Here is a 21,528-nt window from a genome sequence, read left to right as displayed (position 1 = left end):
ATTTTCTTCTTTCGCCGCTGATGAACCATACAGCAATAAGAAAAGTTTTGATAATCTATCGTTTTAACAGTTTAGATTTGAATTTCAAGATTAAAAAGTTTTTTTTTCGCAGTTTTTGATTGATATTTTGCCCCCTGCATCCTAAGCAATGCTATTTACTATATTTAAATAATGAATAATATAAAAGTACTTTTTTGTTCATATCGTTTAATACTAAGATTATTAAGATAATTGTTAAAAGTACATTTTTGTCCTTTTTACAGGTAGTAAAACAATATTGCAAAAACATTAAATTAATTCTGAAAATGCTGATTCTTAATTCCTGGGAATTTTTATTTAACATATTCAGTTTGGAAACTAGATAAATTAATGCTGCACTAAATAAACGTAAGAAGTATTTTATCTTGTTTTTTTTTTGTCATTAGATTTAGTTAATTTGTGACGTCGCTTACAGTTGGTCCATTTCTCTGTTGCCACCTATTGTACTTGATAATCTATTTGATATTACTCAACACTTATTTTAGAGAATGAGGTTTTCTATATAATAAAACAATACATTTATATATATGTTGGCCATAATGGCTGGACCGAATGGCTGACATTTTTTGTGGACACTCATTGGTGCAGGCCAGGGGGTGTTAAGGCTAAAACAATTCGAAATTTTGTTTTCAAATTTTTTTTTCCCTGAGGAAACGCCTTCAGCTAGTATTATCTAAACGGATAAAAACTTAAGCTTTACTGGAAGGGACTTAAATTTTAAGGGACCCTTAATTTCAAAAGAGTTGCATGTCCGACTCACAACGGTTCCTTAGCTAGAGAACTATGATTTTCAGTTCGATTACTTTATCAAACTGATATGCAGATTTATGCACTAGATTTAGAGACAAGCTAAATTTATTTCCTTTTTCAATTTAGAAAAATAAAAATATCTTCCTTGTTACTTCTCAAATCAGATAGAGGTTTTAAGTGTTACATTGTCGATAAGGCAAATATCAATAAAAGGCCACGTTAAATTTCGTCGGCTGTCTCTTTAAGCATGTTATTGAATTAATGAACATGTTCAGGCACCTGTTGAACCTGTACGAATTGTGGAAGAACTATGATGAGAAGAAGGAGGTGGCCGGGATACTACAGAAAATGCCAAAACCTAAAACTCAAGCTCCTTAAATGAGAATCAGTGAGTTATAGAGCTCTCTGGAAAGCTGTAGCTTTATATGCTATAATAACATGTAACTCTATAATTTATGAAAATATATAGCTCCAGGAGTTGTAAAATTCTCTGGAAAGTGTTCTTCATAAATTACGATAATCGTTGGAAAAATGTTTGTATTACCTCAATGTNCCCCCCCCCCCCCCCAGCATATCCTGGTTTTCAAGTACTCCAGCAGAGATAGCGTTAAATGAGTGTCAGTGAGTTATAGAGCTATCTGGAAAGATGTAGCTTTATATGCTATAATAACATGTAACACTATAATTTATGAAAATATATAGCTCCAGGAGTTGTAAAATTCTCTGGAAAGATGTTCTTCATAAATAATCGTTGGAAAAATGTTTGTATTACCTCAAGGTTTTAAACTCTCTTAAAAGATGTAGCTCTTGAGAAATAAACTCTTAAACGTATTTGCACTATTAATTAGGAAACTCGCTAAATAAACTCTCGCTCCTCAAACTTTAGAAAGAAATGACTCCTTGAAATTTGAAATTTTCTGGAAAGACATGGCCTTTTCATTTAAGAGAGATATAGCTTCTTAACTTCCATAACTCATTTAAAAAAAGAAATACTCCCAAAAGTTTGATCCTTTCCGAGTTAAAAAAAAAGCTCAGTTTCAGTAGCACCGATCAGAGTTTTAGAGTTTTAGCTTTATGAGTTACTCATCTTTGTGGAAAGAGTTAGCTGGATGACTTTCTATTTAGATGAGTATGTCACAAGAAAAATGTCTTCTTAAAAAACTTTTGTACGCATTTAATCTTTAACGTAAAAAATAAACCATATTTTCTTTAATTTCAGATTTGTTATGTAGATAATACTTTGTAATTTTCTAAAATGTTGAAACCCGAAGCATGCCATACTTCACTAGATTAAAGGTAATAACTATTTAAAGGGACTGTATACGTTATTTAAAGGGACGGAGTGGAAAGTTCGATTACAATGGTTACCTTGGTTACCTGGCTATCTTGAAATCTTAACCTCATTAATAATGATGAAGACATGATCATTTAAAACATGTTGAATTCGGGCATGTCACGTTTATGTAGGAACCACAACTAAAAATATTTATTATCAGAAGAAGAAATTTATCTCACAGCCTTGAGAAGACATGAGTTACCGTTAGGAATCCGACATTTCATTCTATAAATGTAGGGGAGAGGGGGGGGGGCACTTAAAATTAGGTAGACAGTCCCTTTAAAGGGGCTGCTCATGTCCCAGAAAAGCACATTTTTTGTAAACACAAGATACACAACGTATTGAAATGGAAAAGTTTGAATTCGTTTTCCAAGATATGTTGGAAGTAAATTGGACTTCTTATTTATTGAATTTTATATTTTTACTATTTAGTTTGCCGTAATATGTACACAAATGTATGGGGTCCGCACCACAAGACGAAAAACGACCGTGATTGCATTTAAGACCTTAAGCAAAAAAGAAAGAAAGTTTAAGTCGAAAAAAGTGAGAATTTCGTAAACGTTAGTTGGCTGAATTCCAAAATACAATTCAGTTCTTATATATTCTCCGGGTGTACAGTTTACGACACTACATATATATATATATATACATTATATATTCTCCGGGTGTACAGTTTACGACACTACATATATATATATAAATATATATTATATATTCTCCGGGTGTACAGTTTACGACACTACATATATATAAATATATTATATGTTAATGTCTTAGCTGACTAACACTAAGCTGCAGAGGACTGGTCAATATCGTTTATGTGACCTCTGAGACCCTTTTATAAAAAAGTGTCAATGATTCACGCATTTTGTATCATTTCTTCGTCCGAGAAACATTTTCCTCATTTTCTCTGGTTTGAAATCTTTCAGTCAACGAAAAAAGCTTTTTTTATATATTTTATGAAAAAAATTATCTCAATAATTTTAGGAGTGAAGAGAATTCAATTTGAGGTTTTTGAAATAATTAGCAAAAAATCAGTTAGATAAAATTAAATGATATAAACTTAATCCTTAATGAACAGGGAGTTATTAAGTTTGACAAGTGTTCGATTCTGACAATTCCTCCATTGCTTCTGAAGCAAGAAATGCGCAAGTCACTTTTGTAGAGATATCACAAGTGAAAACAATCAGTTTTTAAAATTCAAAATCAAGATATATTATTCTTCTAAGACAGCTAACGTGTTTAAAGGCACCGTTGTGAATCTGACACTGACATTGACACTTGCCAGTCCCTTTAAGTTGACTCACATAGATTCAGCCTCCTTATAAACAGTCTCATCAATTTTTAAGACAGGGCTGACTTTGAAGTGTCGCAACGCCCTGAGCTTTGATTTTACCGCTCTAACTCACTTATGCTTTTCTGTAGCCCTTTACATGTACATTTTAGCAATGTAAAGCACTTCTTGTTAGATTTGGTTTTTTAGAAGTAATTGGCAAAATTCTCAACGATTTTTGCTTGAGAGCGTGAGACCATTAAATCGCAGTGGACTAGACATATATCATTTGGTTTAAGGACGTATATATATAATAATGATCATAAATGATCTTTCATGAAATTATTAAGATTATTTATGTATTTCTTTCGCTATTGCATCGACGCTCTAAAATGTGTGGCTATATTATTGTTAATAATTTCGAGACCATATTCCCTATTGTTCTAGATCTTAAAGAATGGTGTTTCCATGGGTTGTGAGTGATTCAGAACTAGGAGATCTTCACAAACATTGCTACAGGTTGGGAATATACAGGGTTACCCACCAAGAAAGAGACGACTGTACGGAATTGATCCAGTCTGAATCCTTACATTCATGACTCCCGCAACTATAAACTTCTTTATTTCTTTGCCAAATCATTAAATACGCCATTTAAAGCCTACATTCACGACCAAAAACTTAATATAAACTTGTGATCGTCATATGTCAAGAGTTTCAAGTCCTCTCTTCAGTCTCATGCTTTATGGTTAATCCTGTATGTAATAATAATATAGAATCGTGTGCATAGATATACAATTTTAATGACAAGAAAAGGGTTTAAAGATTTAAAAGAAAATTAATTAAAACTAAAACATAGTTGTTAGATATTTAGTTAATATAGCAAGGAAACTAGAAACATCAATTGGTAATAAAAGATGTATTTAAGAGGAGGGAGACCTTAGGTTGGTTTGGTTGCCGTTTTAAATACGCGTAATAGGCTAATTAATGATACGAGCACTTAAAAAATAAAACGCGTAATTAATAATACTAGTGCGTAGCCTCAAGACTTGTCTTTGTTTAGATGCTTTAACACCAACAAGTGTAAAGGAGATCTAGACGCCTGTAAAATTATCTCCTGCAGGAACAATTGCCCAGCTCGCTTCCATCTTTGCAAGGTAGGAAATATCTAGTGAGGGGGATTGTAAACGTTATTTTAAATGATGTCCCAATTTAAAAAGTGACAATTGCAATTCACAACATATCCCATAAAATACCTCTATCTTTTCTTGGAAAAAATAAAGATTTATCTGGAAATTGGTCAGCTGTTATTTCTCGATATTAAAGAATCTTATTAGAGAAATAATATATTTTCAGTATGGTTCATTACCCCCTTCAAATATCTTGAACAGTTCATTGAAAAGAAAAATTGGTTAGGAAACTGAATATTTACACTCAAAATGTTTAGGAAACTGATATTAACACTCAATATGTTTAGAAAACTAAACAATAACACTAAATATGTTTAGAAAAATGAACAATATTACTAAATATGTTTAAGAAACTGAACAATAACACTAAATATGTTTAGAAAACTAAACAATAACACTAAATATGTTTAAAAAACTGAACAATCTATACATAAATTTGGCTTGTCTGTTTTTTTATCTGGATGTCTGTCTGTTTGTATCCAATAAACGTCAAAACGGCTGAACCGATCGGGCCCAAATTTTGTGTGGGACATCACGTGACCACAGGGAAGGTTTATGAATGATAAAAATTCGCAAAAATTTGTTCTGCGTTGTTTTTAAATGTAAACAAAAAGAACATGTTCACAATTTAAATAGAAGATGGGCGCGAAGCGCCCTAAAAGCCTAGAAAGAAGGGCACAAAGCGCCTTGAATTTCTAGTAACACTAAATATGTTTAGAAAACTGAACAATAACACTAAATATGTTTAGAAAACTAAACAATAACACTAAATATGTTTAGAAAACTGAACAATAACACTAAATATGTTTAGAAAACTAATTAATTACATTAAATATGTTTAGAAAACTAAACAATAACACTAAATATGTTTAGAAAACTGAACAATAACACTATATAAGTTTAGAAAACTGAACAATAACACTAAATATGTTTAGAAAACTAAACAATAACACTAAATATGATTAGAAAACTGAACAATAACACTAAATATGTTTAGAAAACTAATTAATAACACTAAATATGTTTAGAAAATTAAACAATAACACTAAATATGTTTAGAAAACTAAACAATAACACTAAATATGTTTATAAAACTGAACAATAACACTAATTATGTTTAGAAAACTAAACAATAACACTAAATATGATTAGAAAACTAATTAATAGCACTAGATATGTTTATGAAGCTGAACAATATTACTAAATATGTTTAGAAAACTAAACAATAACACTAAATATGTTTAGAAACCTAACCTATAATACTATGAATATGTTTAGAAAACTGAACAATAACACTTAATATGTTTAGGAAACTGAACAATAACACTAAATATGTTTAGAAAACTAACCAATAACACTGAATATGTTTAGAAAACTGAACAATAACACTAAATATGTTTAGAAAACTGAACAATAACACTGAATATGTTTAGAAAACTGAACAATAACACTAAATATGTTTAGAAAACTAAACAATAACACTAAATATGAATATGTTTCAGAAACTGAACATTAACACTTAATATATTTAGGAAACTGAACAATAACACTGAATATGTTTAGGAAACTGAACATTTACTGCTCTGTTATAAGGAGTATATTCCCTGTCCTAACACTCAATATGGTTGCTCAGCATCTTTACAACGTCAGAAGGTAAGGTTTGAAACTTGGAATGTATACTTAATTTGAATTCACTATTTAATTAGGATTTTCCTTTAATAAATCAAAACCATTTAAACTCTTAACATATCGTAGAAGAAGTCGTAATAAGATTATGATTGTTGTTTGTGTTATTGTTATTTTCTTTAATTTTGTTATTCTTATTGTTATTGTTATCATGATTAAATTATTATAATTATCCTATCGTTAGTAGTACATACATTTTTAAAAGTTTGATATTGTTTCGATGGTTAAAAAAATTGTTTTTTTTTTGCCTAGACATGCAGACATGCCAGCATGATATTGATTAATGTCAATAAATTATTAAATTTTAGTTGACAAAGATAAGTCTGAATTTGTTTGTTTAATGTAAAATTTATTAATTTATTATTCATTTGAAAAATGGTTATAGGTTCCCTCCCACCTGCCTACCTGCCCGGCAAATATTATTGCTTGCACTCAAGAATGGAACAGGTCAGGAACAGTACAGCTGTATATATGGTGGTTGACTGTACAGCTGTATACTATATATATTATTGCTTGCACTCAAGAATGGAACAGGTCAGGAACATTACAGCTGTATATATGGTGGTTGACTGTACAGCTGTATACTATATATATTATTGCTTGCACTCAAGAATGGAACAGGTCAGGAACAGTACACCTGTATATATGGTGGTTGACTGTATAGCTGTATACTATATATACTTTACATATGATACGGCTGTACACAAGTATATGTAGTTGTACATTGTACTCATCTGTTTTTATGTGATCATAGCTGGGAACTTTAGAATGAGATATTCTTAATCCCGATCGGTTAATTAATCTGGAGATTAAGAAAAAGAAGAGATCAAGCTTTAATCTCGCTATCCACTATTCAAAAGTTCCTAGCTCATATCTTAACTATCATTAGATTAATTATATTTTATTTGTCCTCAAACATTTATTCCTGCGAAAAGTTTTTTGTCAATTTGGACAAAATGTAAAGTTTAACTTGATTTAAACAGAAATAATTCGTTCGATGTTCATAAAAAATCCGTTGTTATTTTTTCAGATGTCTAAATTTGTGTGTGAAATATAACTTTATGTATTTATGACAATTTTGTAATTTTAATGAATTTGTTCTTAATTCCTAATGTAGTTATCATTGCCTTTGCATGGAATATCCAAGAGGCATTTATTCAATCCTTCTGACGATAAAAGATGTGAACAATGAACCTCTGTTGATTCAGGGATTTACAACCTTCATGTGTTGACCTCAGAAAGGCGTGATTTAATGAACGTCTTTATTTCAATTAAATTTAATATTCTTGTTACAGTGGTTCTCAAAATATACTTGAATACTTACACCACTTAACATCGCGATGAATTTTTTTAAATCGTTTCTCTTGATAACAACTTTTGAAGCTCTTAGACAAAATCCATTTGATTTGTGTAAACTAAATGTTCTTAAAATTCATGATATTTTGGCGAACACTATTTTGTATTTAATGAAAAATTACAATATTTTCATGTCTGATATTGTATATTTTGCACAGGTGGCCATTATTCTGTAAAGAGAGATTTAAGACTATTCCTTTCCGGTTAAAGAACCCTCAAGCTGCCAGGTGAACAATTTAAACGATTAAAAACATTCAGAATTTTAGAATTTTGGCGAGGTAAAAATGTTCGCCCTGTTTTTTCACTCTGAATTCTCGTTTTACAATCTGTAGGGGGAGGGGGTGCACCCCCCTCTTTTAGACGATTCAGCCCCCCCCCATTTTAGAACTTTTGCGAGAAAAAATTTTTTGTACTGTTTTGTCACGGTGAATTCTCGTTTTACAATATGCAGGGGCCGGGGGGTGCACCCCCCTCTTTTTATAATATGTAGAGCATTTTAATAATTTTGTTCAGAGGAGATCTTGACCTTGAACTAGCTTTAAGAGATCAAAGACTAGCTGGAGAGTTGTTTAAAGTTCCCAGGTATCTATACACCATGCAGCAGATAAGTTAAAAACTAGATTAAAATTTAATAGATCAAAGACTAGGTGGAGAGTTGTTAAAATTCCCAGGTATCTATACACCATGCAGCAGATAAGTTAAAAACTAGATTAAAATTTAATAGATCAAAAACTAGGTGGAGAATTGTTTAAGTTCCCAGGTATCTATACACCATGCAGCAGATAAGTTAAAAACTATATTAAAATTTAAGAGATGAAAGGCTAGGTGGAGAGTTGTTAAAGTTCCCTGGAAAATTGGTTAATTTGTCAGAAAACATTATTATATATTTTAAGGTTTGATAAATTGAGTTTAATCCTAATTAGGATTACTTTAAATCATTTTCCTCCTCTATATACTTCCAAATGTATATTTCTCTGTTAATAAGACAGAACAAGAAGGCAATATTCGTGCGATATTACTGGTACAACCTATAGTGCCCTCGTATCTCCTCAAGTTTTGATTGTACGCACAAGTATGACAAATTTATCCCGGTGTTCATTACAAATTAAAAACTTTCTTGCTTCTTCTCAATAGCTCCTCAAAATGCAATAAGATGAGTTATGACTGAAAACATATGAAATATAATTTTAAACTTGTGTGTATTTCTGATTTACTTTTTGATTGATAAAGATTTGTTTTTATTGTAGTTATTATTCAGAATTCAATAACTTTTTAAAATTTTGAAAAAGCGACTCAAAGCAAACATTCTTTAAAAAAATCCAGAAAGTAAGTGCTAAAAATCGACGTTTTCTATCTTGAATATATAGAATCATTCTATTTAGGAAAACTAAACTAGCTTTGAGGAATAATTTAACAAGACGCCATCCTGCACTTCCTCTTCCTCAACATTCAACCAGGAAATCCACTCGTCAGGTCAGTGTTCATCCAGACTAAATTTAGTGTCGTTGGACAACTTGCCAGTATAACAAGACTAACCGTTCCCTACATTTTTTATGAAACGCACTTGTCAGGTTAGTGTTCATTCAGACTAAACATTAGTTTCATTGGACAGCTCTTCCGTTGAACAAGACTTAATCAGCATGTTTAGAATTAATCATAGTTCTAAGATACATCATGGCAACACTATTATAAGAAACCCCTGTCGTTATTTATGAAATTATGAAAACGACCGAAGACTGTTCAAGATATTAAAATGATTATAGATTTTAAAGTTTAAATGTGTTCTCATTATTCTGACGATAGTTTTATTTAAAATTTTAGCACAGTGTGTATAGGTCAGATGCTTAAAGAGGTTGAAACTTACGTATTTTAATCTGTTAATGACGCGCTCAGTCTGTTCTCTCTGAGCTAAAAACTTTAAAATTGTTGATATCGAGGTCAAATCATATATGCAGAATCCCGAACAGCCTATCAGAAGCCGGGAAAGTTAAAATTTTGCGCGCCATTTAATGCGAAAACTCTGTGAGGTTGGAATCCAGTAGGGATATCCAAAAAGAGGGGAAAAGAGCTGATTAATCAGAAATCAAAATTGTCCACGGCATTAATTAAAGTTTTCAGCTCTGGTTCTTATTATTGTTGGTGGATTACCCCCATGTTTCCTTAATGTTTAGTCAATGTGACAAAGCTGTATCCTCAGATCTATCAACTCTGATTATATGTTCAGGATAGAACTGCAACAACTTTAAAGGATATTGTTAAACTTGAAGTCTCTGATGATACCGCTGTTGGCCCCCAGTATGGTATTGCCAAACTTTTCCTTAAACAACAGGTAAGACACTTTTTAGTTAAAGGGATTGTCAGCGAAGTTTTATGAGAAAATTTGAAATTAAGCGTGTCAGCAATGATTCACAACGGTATTGTGTAACATATAATCGTCTTTTTGGGACATAAATAATGTTATTTTCACAATTTTCCTTCGTTCTAGTTTTTTCCCATTAAGACAAGTTCCCGGGAAGAGCTTGTGGAGGGCGCCCCCCCCCCCCCCATTCCCTGTACTTTCGAGTGTATTTTCTCTATTTAAATACCATTTATCTTTAATTGAATTTATGTTTAAGGAAACCCAACAACGACGATGGCAAGAAGATGTAGAGAAGGAAACAAACCGTATTCAATTAAAACAAATATTTAAAAAAAACATGCTGAAGTTTTTTTTAGTCTTTTCAAATAGAATGTATTTTCTACGAGAATCCTTTAAAACCAATTTATTTTTTTGTTAAAATTTAATTTGATTGGCGCACAGATTAAAAAAAAGTAGTAAATAAAATACTAACCTTTTACTCCTTATTTGAGATTTTTTATGAACTAAATTTTGTAGTACATCGGACATACAGGGTGTCCCAAAAAACATGGGAATTCAGTGACGAACTCGATATCGTCTTTGTTATAAATTAGCATTGTAATACCTAATTTCAAAAGCCATAATATTATTATGTCTGCTAGAATTTATTTTTTGAAAAGGGGAAAAGACTGTAAAGATGTGTCTATAATGTCTCCGCAAGATGAACAGTAAAGACGGACAAGTTTACTCTGTTTGTATACTGCAATTTTCTTGTTTTATTAAGTACAACCGTATGCAGTCAAAACATACACAAACAAAATGTGAAAATAGCAGACGAAACTCTTACAGATTACAGCTTTCTCAGTAGGTATCACTATAATAAATCAAAGAATTATTTAATAAAAAGACGATATCGAATTCGTTACTGAATTCCCATGTTTATTGGGACACCCTGTACAATCAGTTGTCATGCAGCAAAAAGGAATTTTTTCTTCTGCTTTAATTTGAAATCTATGTAAAGTCCCTTTTTCTGATTGGTTTGTATCAGGCTATACTAAGAACGGGTCAACCTGTTCCTAAGAAGTATTGGGAGTACGATGAGATGATGAAAGGAAACATACATAATCACTGCGCATACTGTGTTGATAGAAACTGTGTTAGGTAGGATGAAAGTAAACGTTTCTTTGTCATATTTAAAGGGAATATTAACATAATTGTGATCACTGATCCTCCATTTAAAGAGCCGCAATCCCGATTCATAATCAAAACGTTACACTAGACCTTTTCCATAGCAGAAAAAATGTAATTCGAAAAAAGCTTATTAAAAATCAAAACTTTTAAAAAGGTCGTCTTCATTGTATTGATATAATCAACTGTAGAAAAACGTCGATATCTTCCACAGTATTAATCGGATAAACGATGTATGGGTAACATTGTGAATTGGTACCTCATAAAAAGTAGGGTTAGTTGAAATTGCTTTTACAACCCGTTTAAGCAATCCCTTTATTTCGTGACTTGATTTGAATAAACCTATTACGTAGGAAGCCTGATTTCCAGGGAGATACTTCCGATACATATTCCTGCTCCGTAGTGGACTGCCCTTTTGAGTGCGGCGCTAGACTTCATCACTGTAAGGTATAATACATAGATACAGGCGCAACTTGAGATTTTGTAAAGGGGGGGGGGGAAATCGGAAAGGATTGTGAACACATTTTTGGGTTTCTCATATTTACATCATTTGAAAATTCAGAAACTGGGGGAGGGAGGGAGAGGAGGGAGCAAGTAGTGGATTATTCAATTACCGGTTGTAACATTTTATTACTAGACATTCCCAAGGGATTTACACCCCCTCCATAGAATTAATCTTTTAATTAATTAAAAATTTTCAAAAGAAATTGAATTACTTAGTTTAAATCCTCTCTAATTTATAAATTTCCAACCCTGTTTACACCAAGGCCCAAGCAAGAATTATTAAGACCTTTAAAATGAATAATCCTAGGCGTTTGAGCACAGAATGATTTGCGCCAATTTTGAAGAAGAAGGAGAGTTTGATTGGATTCTAAAAGACAGAATAATGAAGTAAGAATAACCAACCTTTAAACTACGGGATTAACTAAAAGGATACCAGTCAAAATAACGAAATAGATCTATTTAAATATTACTGATTTGTTAATGCTACGTAAAAAAATATTGTAGTAAGAAACTTCTTTGTAAATTATAAATATTAGCTGAAAATATGTCGTATTCAAAGTGTTATCTATAGTTTATCACCCATGTAGAATTTAAGAAGTCCCTGAATAATGTTGACTTAAAAGAAGGAAAAGGCAATGAACGGGTTTTTTCTTCTCTGGTCTCGTCTATATATCTTCTGTCAGTCAACGTGGCTTATTTTCAAATTTTCTGATATAAAGGAAAAGAAAAGCAGTGAAACAAAAACCTGAAAAACCCTTTCCTGCCTTACTTGTTGGTGCCAGTGGTAAGTACAACTTATGGAATCATGTGGGGGGGGGGGCATTTCTTTGTATTTTAAGGGTGGGGGAATGAAAAATGGTTGGTATGGGGAAACATATTGTCAGATAATCTGAATGTATTGTAGTTGAACCGAGGATTCCATTGAAAACTAGAAAATCTACAAAACCTCCTCCTCCCCCTCCACCCCCGACAGATTTACACAGGTAATACCGGGGTTACCCCGAATATTCTTTAAAACTTGCATAATTTAACAAGCAGATCATGAACTTGTGAGTAAAGTACTATCAGAGATTAATTGTATTGTCAAACCAGAGGAAGATATCAAGTTCTCCACTAGGATTGGCAAAGTAACTAGTGGAAGCAACACACCACGTCCGTTGTCCATTGCTGATTGGTTTCAGGAACATGGAAAAGAAGAATGAAGTTCTAGATAAAATAAGAACTTGTGCAAACAAACCAGAGAACTTTATCAGTGTGGTTCCGGACCTCACAAAACTATAGAGAAAGGTTGAGGATGAACTAAAGGTTGAAGCTGAGAAGAGGAACAAGGATATGAGTGAGGAGGATTTTTTACTGTGGGAGTGGAAGGTTGTGGGTATGAAGGGAGAGAAAAGGCTTGCAAAAATCAGGAAATCTCAAGAAACAGTACACAGCCAGTCTCAGGGTCTAGGTCAAATACAGGGTCCCAGACAAGGTCGAAGTTGGGGTCGCAATTTGACAGCACGCCTGTTAGCCACAAGAGGAAAACAAGATCAGGAGAGAACAGGGAGGAAGTACAGGAGGAAGAAAATCCCACCAAGAAGAAAGCAGAGAACCCCAACCCAAATCAATAATGAATAAGGTATCTATGCAAGAAACAATCAGGCCGTCTTGTATTTTAATGCAAGAAGTATTGTAAAAAAAGGTTGATGAAGTTTTGAGTATAACTAAAGAATTGAATCCTGATATTGTAATTTATGAATAAATGTAAATAAATGTTAATAATCTAATGAGAGTTTACTTATTACATTGGGTGTTAAATGTTGCAAAGACAAGTAGCTATATAAAGGTTTGACCTGTATAATGGACCCGAAGTATAACGTTGTCAAGTTGCAAAGATAAGTAATTGCATAAAGGCTTACTCCGTATGATGGAGATAGACCGAAGTGCAAGTGATCGTATAAGGAAGGGTTAGATCCGTATAATGGAAATAACCCGAAGTATGATTTTATCTATTAAGCAAAGATAATCGATCACATCAAAGTTTGCTAATTTGAGTTTGCCAATTTATTGCACATTTTTGGTAGTCAGAGAATACTATAACACAAAGAGTAGTTCTCAATGGATCGTCAATAACATGGAAGGAAGTGTCACCATGATCTCCGGACTTCGAAGAAATAATTACGAAGACAGGTTAAAAGAACTTCGCATACTTAGTCTGAAGGACAGGCGGATTCAGTTTGACATGGTCCAAACTTTCAAAATTGTACATGAGATTAATAGAGTTGATAGAAGAGTTTGGTTCGAGTTTGTAGAAGACAGAGGAGAGAGAGTAACACGGCTCTCGGTGGATTTCTTGAACATTAAAAGTAAACTATCAAAATCAGAGCTGAGAAGAAGATTTTTCTCTAATCATGTAGTTCAACAATGGAATAACCTACCAAAAGAAATAAAAAACGCCAAATCGGTTGGCTCCTTCAAAAGCCAATACACACAGTGGAAACCCCGCCAGTCTGAGGATTAAAAAGAATGAAACTGAATGAATGAATGAATGAATGTACCAGATTGGAAGATCTGAAAGATGTATCTTTCAGTGGGGCGCTTGATTCAAGACTCCAAGTAAACAAGTAAGTAAGTAAACTTCTCTAAAGCATAGCTTAGAATTTTTATTACATATTTGTGTAAATATGGAGCACATAGATCTACAATAAATGGTTAAGAACTTGCCTCTACTGGTTTGCAGATTTGTACTTTCTTATTCCCGCATTTATTTCCTCTTTCAGTGGAAGAAAATATTTAGTCGCTACAATATTTTAAATAAATATAGAAGTGTGAATTGTATTTTGTATAGTTTATTGTAGAGGACTTAGGAGTATATACTACTGTATTGTTGACTGTACTACTGTATTGTTGACTGTACTACTGTATTGTTTAGGACTGTCTACTACCGTACTGTTTGGGACTGTACTACTGTACTGTTTAGGACTGTACTACCTTACTGTTTAGAACTGTACTACTGTACTATATTGGACTGAACTACTGTACTGTATTGGACTGTACTACTGTACTGTATTGAACTGTACTGCTGTACTGTATTTGACTGTACTACTGTACTGCATTGGACTATACTACTGTACTATATTTAACTGTAATACTGTACTGTATTGGGCGGTACTACTGTACTGGTTAGGACTGTACTACCGTACTGTTTAGGACTGTACTACTGTACTGTTTAGGACTGTACTACTATACTGTTTAGGACTGTACTACTTTACTTTTTAGAACTGTACTACTGTGCTGTTTAGGACTGTACGATTTGATATTCGTGTGGAGACTGTGACCCGTCTTCAGCAGAAGCCAAGAGCTATGTACACTTTCATCTGCGGACAGGTTATCCTTGATTTAATTGTACAGTCTACATACTACAATTTATTGTACAATTTGCATTATGTAATCTTTTAATGCTTGATTTTTCTCCCAAATCCCAACATAAACACTTATTTAGTAATTTCAAAAATGCTTAAAACTGTTTAATCAATTTTAATTACACTCAGATAGCAACTCAAAACTTTTAATAAACTTTGATAATACTTGACGATGTACAACTTCTGAAAGTAATTTGAATTACACACTCAAGAAGTCCTAGCTTATTTATTTTAGTTCTCTTCAAAACTTTATTTAATTATGAATTCCGAATTTAGGATCTAAGAAGAGATCAATGGGAACATCATTGTAAGGTGAGCACTGAGTACATTCCATTTTAATCTTATTTATCTTCTTCATTTGTCGTGTCTGAAGCTGTTTACTGAGTCAGTTAATGTAAATTTAAGAAAACTTTAAGATAATCGATTCACAATGGTATTGGTAACCTTGAAACTTTTACCAACGAGATTGGTTGCATTGTAAAAATAAAATCAAGTTTTTTTTAAGGTTCATTACAAACTTTTTTTAAAAAGTTGATGATAATTATTTCAGAATGTGCATAATGATATTCACGGTGGACTGAACAACTGGTTGGTTGCTAGATGTCCTCTTTCTATATATGGCTGTGGGTTTTCATACTCTAGACTGTATCCAGGTAAAGACCTTAGACAATGATATGTGTGTGGTATTTTTTCCACACACATATCGAAAAAAATGGGGGGTGGGCGGAGATGTACCCGCAATATTTAAACAAATAATCCAATTTTGCCGTGGAGGGTTTTATTCAATGAGCCAAAAAACATAAATCCTTGGCTGTTTCTTTTTGCTTGTCATTCTTATGTATTGAAAAACTTGTTATGAATTTATTTGAAAATGGGTCATTTTTGTAGTTTAAGTTTAAATATCTGTTAAGGTCTGAATCCAGAGAACAAGGTTGTGTTTAGTGAGTTTAGTGAAAGTTTTGGAATCCAACCTGCTCCGGAGCAAATCCGTCCTAGTCAGGATACAGATCAGACATTGGACCAACTCCCTGTAGAAATATTACAGGTCACCTTTCACATTTTTAATCAGTCATTTATTCTGATCTCCTTTATACTTTATTATTTATTTTTTTCCTTAATTCCTTTATATTGTACCTGGCTAACATCTCGCTTCTCTGTGTCTCTCCTTGTTTTTAATGCTTATTCTTGGTATATTTTTACATTTTTACATGACATTGAACAGTTGCGCTGGTTTTCCTGATTTCATGGAAAATCTGAGAGTTTTTACATCTTTTATGCGATATCAGGTGAGGTCCCACAATAAACTTGGGCCAGATCGGTTCAGTCCTTTTGCTTTGTACAGGGAAAATTAACGAACAAACCAACAGAGAAGTGTATAAAATTATTTTTTCATTACTCAAATACTTCATGCTTTATTCATTTTATTATGAATTCATCAACTCTGACATTAATAAAATAAATTTTTTTAGATAATATTTTTTAAATTGGATTCCTGGACTCTTTGTCAAGTCTCCTTGACTTCCAGGTATTAAACCTTTCTTAAAGGGACAGTTAACCAAATTTTAAATCGACTTTTTTATGTCCATCCACGATTCACAAATCAAATTTGCTTGTGTTGCTGAGATATCTGTTACTCCTGTTACAAAATGTCTATTTGTGCCAATACTTCCTAGTGCATAGGAAAAATGGTTGTTCTTTTGTACAAACATGTCAAATTTTTAGGCTTGATAGGAAATCCAAGTTGACAAGCAATTCCTGAAATTCTCGATTTCATAATTTTGATTGGCCGAAATGATCGTTATCATCATTGTTATCATTCAGATATCTACGTGAGGTGTGTGCTTCTCTGCTGGATAGAAAAGGCTGTGTATCCCTCCAGTGGGAAAGGACAAGAGAGGAGGGACAGGAGAGAAGGGGCTGGGAGGTTGCATACAAGGTATTAAACCTGGGAGGTTGCATACAAGGTATTAAACCTGGAAGGTTGCATACAAGGTATTAAACCTGGGAGGTTGCATACAAGGTATTAAACATGGGAGGTTGCATACAAGGTATTAAACATATGGGAGGTTGCATACAAGGTATTAAACCTGGGAGGTTGCATACAAGGTATTAAACCTGGAAGGTTGCATACAAGGTATTAAACCTGGGAGGTTGCATACAAGGTATTAAACATGGGAGGTTGCATACAAGGTATTAAACATAGGAGGTTGCATACAAGGTATTAAACCTGGGAGGTTGCATAAAAGGTATTGAACATGGGAGGTTGCATACAAGATATTAAACATAGGAGGTTGCATACAAGGTATTAAATCTAGGAGGTTGCATACAAGGTATTAAATCTGAAGGTTGGGAAGTGAAAATTATTTGTTGCATACTGTATTGTAAAAAAATATTATTTTCATCTTATTTTTTGCAGAGATGGTTTTTCAGCGGTCATTTTGATCCAGTGCTTACCTGGGGATTTAATCCTGGTGGGAAAGTTTCGGAGCATTTAAAGGTAACATTTGTTAAATAACTCTGAAAATTTTTTCAACCATTCATATTTTCCCAATTTTTGTTATTTATTCTTATCATCGTCCAAATCTAAATCTACAAAATTTAAAAGAATAAGCAAGAAATTCACTTGAATGGTACTTAGAAGCTGAAGCTCCTCCTCCCCCTAAACAAAATCATCTCCCCTCCCTCCATAGTCTATACGCCCCTGATTATACAGATATCAAATGTTTAGGTTTGTCCTTACAATGATCGTGTTGAGCATAGGAGTGTGGATAAGACGACCCCAGAGAGTCGGAATTTTATGGCAGCACTTGAAGCCAAGATCAAACTGAAACGGGACTCTGAGTGGTTTATCCAGTAAATATCCAGATTGCAGCGCCTAAAGTCAATTTTTTATTTTCTTTTAGAAACTATTACAAGAATAAAATTTCCTTTTTTTTTCTTTTTTATCGGGACACATAAAAAGCAGATTTTAAGAAGCTGTAAGTTAAAGGGACTGTAAGCGTAATTTCAAGTGACCCTTAATAAAACTATGTCAGTGCACAATTCACAGCGGTACCCTTGAAACCTTCATATGATCCTTAATGGGGATCATATTGCCGTTTTTTTAAAAGGATTGACCGGCAATGTATTGTGGTAGAACTGAATATGTAGTATTGTGGACAAATTTTTTAGGATTCATTTGAGACATATAAAACATTTCTACGCATATAATTACTCAGTTTTAGCGCAAAGTCGACGTTCAAAATCATGAATTTGGGCGGGTACGTTTTCAGAATTAGTTTTTAAAAATTACTTTATAACGACAACGAAAAATGTTGGGAAATGGAGCCTAACTTCCCTGACATTCATGTTTTTTTTTATTTGATTGGATAGTAAACTACTTAGATAGTTAGGAACATATTTCTCAATAGAAATATGTCAGAAATCAATGTTAGATTAAATTATTTCCTTTTTCATTACTATATTGAATTTCTTATTTTCTACGAATTTTTCGCAAATCTCTACAAATCTGCAGAAAATCTTTTTGAATTATGAGAGTTTATAGAAACTAATAATTGAATAATATTACTTATTTTTGATGAAAATAGTTGATTTTTATTTTCTCAACCTGTTCCGTAGCAACTAATTAGTTAACTGAAGAACTTTTTTACATTTTTTGTCGTCGTTATTAAATAATTTTTAAGAAAACTAATTCTGAAAACGTGCCTATCCAAATTCATGATTTTGAACGTCGACTTTGCTCTTGAACTCAGTAAATATACGTCGTAGAACCGTTTTATATGTTTCAAATGAATCCTAAAAAATTTTTCCACAATACAACATAAGCAGTTCAACCACCACTCCTTGCCGGCCACTCTCTTTAACTCTTACCGTGTCTAACTAATTATATATGTTTTTTTTTTTTGCAGTAGAAAGTCTGTAGTCAGTTTTGTTGACAAACCATACTTGAAAATAATTAGTATTCAAAACTATAAACGTTGATATCTAATTCATACTTTATCAGACAACGTTATTAAGGGTACTGTGGTAAATCAGGGTCGCTTGAAATAGCACTTACATTGCCTTGAAACTACCATTTTTCATTTTTTTTTAATCTTCAAAGTAAACTTAAATACCAAATATTGCCTTGTGACTTGTCACCATTGTAAGATTAGCGTAAAGAAAAATGCACAAATATTTTTAGATGTGATACAAGATATTTAATAAATTGATGCTATATGAAAGATATATTAATAAATTGATGCTATGTGATTTTGTTATGCAAAATGAAGATTCTTATTGAAACTTTACATAGATGGTTTTGTCTTATGTACATTGTACAGTGTCTAGTGTAAACTGTACACTATATAGGGTATTCCAATAAAAATGAAAATTGCGTGTGAACTAGACCACGTAAATTTACACGTCATTTTTTCGTAAACCTTGTTTCAGATTAGTTTACTCTTAATTAATTCCCATGTTTTTGGAACACACAAACATGACATATTTTCTTCATATGTTTTAATAATATATATGTATATTTAAATAATAAAAAATATAATATTAATATTGATGTTTCTTAATTGATTTGTTAATCAAATGAAAATTGAGGCATTTTTTTATTTTAATTTTTGTTATGTTTTATTCAAAGATCCTAAACTAGTAAGAAAAATTGCGTTTTATCATTTGAAAAGTTAAGAAGAGATCTTGCAGCCTAATTTTCTATAGAATTCATTAAGTAAAGATTTTAGTAGTAAATTTCGGAAATGTTTTTAGTCTAAAATTAATTTGATAATGTTTCAGATAGTTATCCATTAAAACGATAAAGTGGGTTAGTATATCTTAGATTGAATACAAGGATCAGCTGAAATATTTTCTGTAAATGAAAATCCACCAAATTGATAAAAATTAATTCTCTAATTTTTACGGTTAAACTTTTGACAAATTCAGGGTTAACCAGAAATGAATATAACGGTGTGAAAGATTAATGTGAATCTTCGTATTTACTTAAGCTTCTAAATGGCTATATATTAAATAATCTGAAAAAGAAAGAAATAAGTTTGAAGCTTCATTTCCATCTCACGCAATGTTTTCTTTTACTGAAAAAAAATTTGATTTAGTCATTAAGGTAGTTTTTCAGAGTTTTCTAACTGAAGAATTTAGCGTAGTTCTGGGGAATAAAGCTTGTGATCTTGACTCAGGTTCCATACATTTTTAAATACTACAGTGGTAGGCAATTATATTGAGACAACAAAGACGACTTTTTTTAAGTTTTGACTGTTGCAAGTTTTTTTCGAATTGCTATTTTACATGTAATCAAAGAGAAGCTTTTTTAATTTACAGCTTCTATTGACTTCTATGTTTTTGATATATTTTCAAATTGAAATCGAAAGTATGTCTTCAATGTATTGATATAATCGCTTACCATTGCAGCTTGGGTTACGCAGCCTTACCTGGAAACTATATTTTCTCAGTAAAAGTCAAACCACTCAAGTTAGAATTAGAATGGACATACATACATAGTAAATACACTATACAGTTAAACAGAGATTAAACTACTTTATATTACTAGCTTGTAAACCCAGCTTTAACAGAAAACTTTTCTTTAACTAATAAAGTGAACCCACTAAACTTAAAATCATTATTACTTTATAGCTAAGAACATTCCTATGATTGTGTACCCACTTCACCCACTCACATCGAACTATATTTTGCTATTTATTTTATATTACAAAGGTTAGCCATTACGGAGGCAGAAGAGATTTAAGTTTTACTTATAAATAAAGTTCGACATCATTCTCATGGGTTTGAAGATTCCAACGTGATATAATCATTGCAATACTTTAGGATCCATCCATATTATATACGCCCTATGTGCAGGTCAGATAAAAAAAATAGTTTTATCTTCAAGAATTGGAAACTTTTAACACAAAATAAGCTAATTGACGAGGATTCCGAGGTGGCTCGGACGAGAAAATGAGAACAAGTGGCTCGGACCAGAAATTGTTGTGGCCATGGCCTTCCCCCCCTCGACCTGAACCCATATAAGAATTAGATTTATCTCAACTTTATAACAACTAAATTGTTGCATACACTATTTTCCCCCCGTAAAATAATTTCTCCTTTTAAAATTTTGGTATTTTAAGATATTTTTGATATTTATTATTTTATTCTGAAACACGTATGTTGCACCCCAAATTCCAGATTTTAATTAATTTTTGCAAAATTGATTTTAAATCAATACTGCAAGCGTAAACTATCCTAAAGTTTTTTTTGTTATTTATACTTTTTAGTTCCGATGAGATTCAGTCCAGATGATACGACACCAAAAGGACAGCTTCGCAGCTTCGACAGCTTAATCCAGTGTGAACCCAAAATTTCGAAGACGATATGAGGAACGCGGGATGCTACACGTTGTGGTATATTTCTGACCATCAAATAGAGCTTTACTCTAACTTTAAGGGTTATTGTAGTTTTGTCCGTGAAAA

General features: G+C 32.3%; 1 protein-coding gene across 3 annotated transcripts; it reads left to right on the top strand.

The window, feature by feature from the left end:
* Positions 1–1,173: 1,173 nt before the first annotated feature.
* Positions 1,174–18,233, top strand: LOC111713635 (F-box only protein 30). Of its 3 annotated transcripts, XM_023488552.1 has the most exons (25): positions 1,174–1,339; positions 1,568–1,589; positions 1,889–2,085; positions 3,846–3,917; positions 4,459–4,552; positions 6,149–6,238; positions 6,657–6,718; positions 7,786–7,854; positions 8,141–8,209; positions 9,010–9,100; positions 9,852–9,956; positions 10,243–10,281; positions 11,014–11,126; positions 11,507–11,600; positions 11,965–12,044; positions 12,377–12,441; positions 12,562–12,640; positions 14,942–15,026; positions 15,338–15,373; positions 15,612–15,714; positions 15,973–16,106; positions 16,531–16,586; positions 16,883–16,997; positions 17,478–17,558; positions 17,790–18,232. In XM_023488552.1, the coding sequence occupies exons 4-25, from the start codon at positions 3,856–3,858 to the stop codon at positions 17,916–17,918; spliced, it is 1,851 nt and encodes a 616-aa protein (XP_023344320.1). In that variant the 5' UTR covers positions 1,174–1,339; positions 1,568–1,589; positions 1,889–2,085; positions 3,846–3,855; the 3' UTR covers positions 17,919–18,232. The 3 variants fall into 3 exon arrangements, with proteins under 3 accessions (XP_023344320.1, XP_023344327.1, XP_023344335.1); XM_023488559.1 differs by lacking the exon at positions 1,568–1,589; XM_023488567.1 differs by lacking the exons at positions 1,174–1,339; positions 1,568–1,589; positions 3,846–3,917; positions 4,459–4,552 and having other exon boundaries at positions 2,003–2,085; positions 17,790–18,233.
* The last annotated feature ends 3,295 nt before the right edge of the window (positions 18,234–21,528 follow it).

Source organism: Eurytemora carolleeae, unplaced genomic scaffold (genome assembly GCF_000591075.1).
Source record: "Eurytemora carolleeae unplaced genomic scaffold, Eaff_2.0 scaffold29, whole genome shotgun sequence".
Lineage (NCBI taxonomy): Eukaryota > Metazoa > Arthropoda > Copepoda > Calanoida > Temoridae > Eurytemora > Eurytemora carolleeae.
The sequence above is the reverse complement of the archived record's forward strand: the minus strand, read 5'-3'. Positions and strand labels throughout refer to the sequence as shown.

Bases quoted from the DNA above. Each gene is read 5' to 3' on its own strand.
- LOC111713635 (XM_023488559.1), top strand. From the start codon at position 3,856: ATGGTGTTTCCATGGGTTGTGAGTGATTCAGAACTAGGAGATCTTCAC. The intron at 11,601-11,964 runs GTATAATACATA...GAATAATCCTAG, and splicing joins CTAGACTTCATCACTGTAAG to GCGTTTGAGCACAGAATGAT. The intron at 15,027-15,337 runs GTTATCCTTGAT...TTCCGAATTTAG, and splicing joins ACACTTTCATCTGCGGACAG to GATCTAAGAAGAGATCAATG.